Source organism: Eufriesea mexicana, unplaced genomic scaffold, assembly GCF_001483705.2.
Source record: "Eufriesea mexicana isolate 0111107269 unplaced genomic scaffold, ASM148370v2 scaffold2824, whole genome shotgun sequence".
Lineage (NCBI taxonomy): Eukaryota > Metazoa > Arthropoda > Insecta > Hymenoptera > Apidae > Eufriesea > Eufriesea mexicana.
The window spans coordinates 274,004-277,907 of record NW_016910878.1 but is presented as its reverse complement, the minus strand read 5'-3'; the positions used below and the strand labels follow the sequence as shown (position 1 = coordinate 277,907).

Here is a 3,904-nt window from a genome sequence, read left to right as displayed (position 1 = left end):
TTGAAATGAAGCCAAAACGAAGTACGCGGAACAGGAAAAAAGGGAAACAGAGCGGAAGAGAGAGAGAGAGAGAGGGGAGGGATGGATTCGTAAACAGGAAGAAGAAAAATTGAGGTAAAAGGAAGAAACGCACAGACATCGATCGCGTTGCAGGCGGAACAATTTCGCGTTCGAACGTATACCGGTGGATATTGAAAAATGATAGGGACGACTAAGGGGGATGAAAAATGGGGTATATCCGTGGGAGTTACTTGCCAACGTCTCTGCACTGATCTTTCTCGAGGAGGTTGCACTGCACCACCCATCGTCTCGCGATATGGGCAAGTTCGTCATCCCAGATCTGTCGAGATATTAAATGATGGTTAGATTTGGATATGAAAGGAACAATTTAATCGATTTATTAAACCGCTGATTTATTAGCGCTGATTCGGCTGGGAGATTCAGTCGGATGGTTATGGAATTTCATTCACCGTGTCGTAGGGTGGTTTTACTTTCCGATGGGGTGAATTTTACGAACGCGATATAGACGGAGAGTAATATAAAGTCAATCTAGATACTAATTATCGGATGAAGTTTCGTTGTTTATTGTTGCTTATATGGAACGAGGTGTTTTATATGATCGGGGATCAAGAGGAAACGAATCTATGGTAAAATCGGGCATAGGTACGATGGTGCAATAGTTACTTACTCGAGCACTAGATATGTTATAATTATAATAATTAGCTTATATAATAGCTACATATAAATTTATGTATATTTTTATTATATTTTTATATAATAGCTTATATAGTAGCTACATATAAATAAAATCAATTAAGATAAAGATAAATAAATATGTATAATCATATTCCTATTTAATTATGAAAGCAGAAAATTTGAACTTAGTATATACTGTTTATTGGTTTGATGATTCTAGTATTGGTCTGATTTTTTAGTGAAGGATATCTGAATAATTTGTGTAATTTTGTGTTTCTTCGTATTGTTGATAGTGCACCATGCCATTATTGTCATAAATTATTATTGGCTCCCTCGGTATTAAAGATTATGGTATTAGGACTTGGCAAAAAGCGTACTTTCGGGATCGATACCGATTTCAGCCAATATAAGGTAATCAAACTCGCAGACTTTACTTTATTAATCTTGCTTTTTACGATTCCTCCAAATTTCATTTTAAAACGTTCTCCAGTTCACTATTTGCATAAAACGCACGATATACCATAGCTACATGTTTACAATAGAGCTCGTAACTACTCGAATGATGGGGTTTTTATACCGTGCTTTGATATTTTTGCCGAAAATAAGGTACTTCGCTTTTCCGAGAAAATTCTAAACAGAAATTAAAAATTGTAAAATTTACAAAAATGTACGCATCTAAAATTACGAAACTGGAATAAGAAGACAGAAATGATACCTCATACGGAGATTTCAGACGATGAGTAAAGTATGAAAAATATTTGAAACTAAATTAATTTTGTTTATCTAATATACTATTATTATTTATCCTATCTGTGAAGAAATTAACAAATTCTAACCAAGTATAACAAATTTGCATATTCCTGAAAGACGCTATACTATATGGAGGCTCAATGAAGACAACTATTACAACCCCTAACAGTTTACTCGTAACAGTCATCGCTAGTAACCCTGTTTAATAAATTATAACTTTTCCTCGAATCTGTAATACTCAATAGGTGCTTTTTATAGAGCTTACTTTCCTGAACACAAATTTGTAATCGAAATTTCATTATCACACAGTCTTTCAAAAATGTGAATTTTTCTAGAAAAACACGATTACTGTCTACTATACAGTTTTAGTTTATAAAACGTGCATAAATTATCAAAGTTATTATTAATAACAAATTTATATTGTTAATAACAGATTGTCCATAACGTAAATTTATAGTAAAAGTGAAAAAATTAATAAATTATTGGCTATGATTTGAATTTAAAACGCACTAGTGTTAAAATGAATCTTATAATTTGCAAAAAGTTTATAAATTATTACAATGATTGTTAATAACAAATTAATATTGTTATTAACAAATTGCTCGCAACGTATATTTATAATAAAAATGAAAAAATTAATAAATTATTAGCTATTAAAACGGAAAAATAATAAATAATGGAATTGATAAAGTTCAAAAATTTCCGATCGGAGTGGGGGGCTCGGCCGATCAGCGACTATATAAGGAGCGACGCGACGGATCAGAACTCATTTGTCAGTTCGACTTCGGAAGTGTAACATTAAATTTCTCGTGCGCGGAGGGGTGGGGGGTCGCAAGTGAGGTTGGGGTTGGCCACCCCACCCTCACCCCACCCCATTAACCAATTTAATAATAATTTCTTTTTTCTTTTCAGGTTTTAATTATTTTTCTCTTTTCAGATTTAATTTTTATTTGGAAATTCGAATATTTTTTATAATATTCGAATGTTTTGTTGTTAGTTTGTTTATCTCTCATCGTTGGGATGTTTATATCTCATCGTTGGGTAGTTCATGTCTCATCGTTGGATTGTTAATAATTTTTATTCTCAGGTCTAATTTATTTTCTTTCAGGTTTTAATTTCTTTTCCCTCTCAGGTCATAATTATTCTTCTCTTTCCATATTTAATTTTTCGTTTCAATTCATCTTCATTCCAACATTCGAATATTTCGTATAATATTCGAATGTCTCGTCGTTGGTTTGTTTCTGTCTCATCGGTGGCTTACTCCTTCCACTTGGTTAACCTTCATGGTTTCCATTCGTTCGTTTTCTTTCCTCGTACTAATCCGTTTCCTTTCAGGTGTATATTAACAATAATATATTCTGTTTTAGCTTTTAGGTTTCTCAAGATTCTCAAGTTTACTCAAGACTTCATTTGGGACAAATCAATGGACGATGCGGGGTACGTACGTTAGATCTAAGTAGACTTAAGTAGTTCTAAGATAGATCCTTAGGCTAAGTTTCATGTGCGCGCTATCCGTACAAAGGTAAGCTATCTAACTTGGAGCGAATATATACATTTTATAATTTTCCTCCCTTATACCTCTCGTTACCAAATAGAACATAATTGTTCTCGCGATAAACGCGATTGTTCTTAAGTACCGACTAGCCTACGTAACGTACTCTCTTGTACTCGACAACTTTACGTCTCATAAGTCATCCTCACGACTCGTCTCCGACAATCATTTCCAGCCACTGTCAATCTCGTCAAGCATCGAGTTCCCGGGTGGCCCTCGGGTCACTGATTCTTCTGGAATCGATGCGGGGGCCCAGCACCCTGGTCGTACGCGACTGGGGCATGGGCCTGCAGCTGGATGGGCATAGTGTCTACGGTCAGACCACTTGGGATGATTAAGTTCTACCCCTTGGGGCAGGGACACGAAGTGTCTGTCTGGCTTGCAAGGCCCCGCTGGACCCTCGTAACGACTCTGGAGTTTCATTGGTTCGGGGACTATCCTTGGTCCACGTGTAAGTCTTGACGAGTAAGACAGTGGCTGGTCATGGTCTAGGCCCAATCGGGAGGGTGCCGAGGCATGAAGTTGTCTTGTACACGAAAGTACGTTTCGTAGGCTAGTCGGTCTTTCGAATAATCGCGAACTCGTTCGGGCGCGATCGCGATTTTTAACTTGTTCGCGTCTTTCATATCTCCTTCCCTATTTTTATGGGAACTTGGAAATATCAAAGTCTGTTGAAATAAAATATCTTAGCGTTGCGACAGTAGAGTTTTAGTATACCGAATCGAAGTCCCTTTGATAAGACACGAAATTTTATAAAGTGTCAGTAGAGTCATTTTAACTTAATTCGCTCCAAGTTAGATTAGGGTACCTTTGATACAGGTAGCGCCAGCAGGCTGCGCCACTAGGGCGCATGTCGGGTCTCGATGCGTAGCCACCTCCACGTGGTGAGACCTGGTAATTGGTATC

The 3,904-nt window shown here is 36.7% G+C and overlaps 1 protein-coding gene across 1 annotated transcript in view; it reads right to left on the bottom strand.

Moving 5' to 3' along the window:
- Positions 1 to 247: 247 nt before the first annotated feature.
- LOC108550411 (venom allergen 5) overlaps positions 248 to 3,904 on the bottom strand; it is an 8,520-nt gene continuing 4,863 nt past the window's right edge. The window contains exon 4 of the mRNA XM_017904156.1: positions 248 to 340. Coding sequence (XP_017759645.1) covers positions 248 to 340 — 93 coding nt within the window. The remainder of the gene's footprint in view (positions 341 to 3,904) is intronic.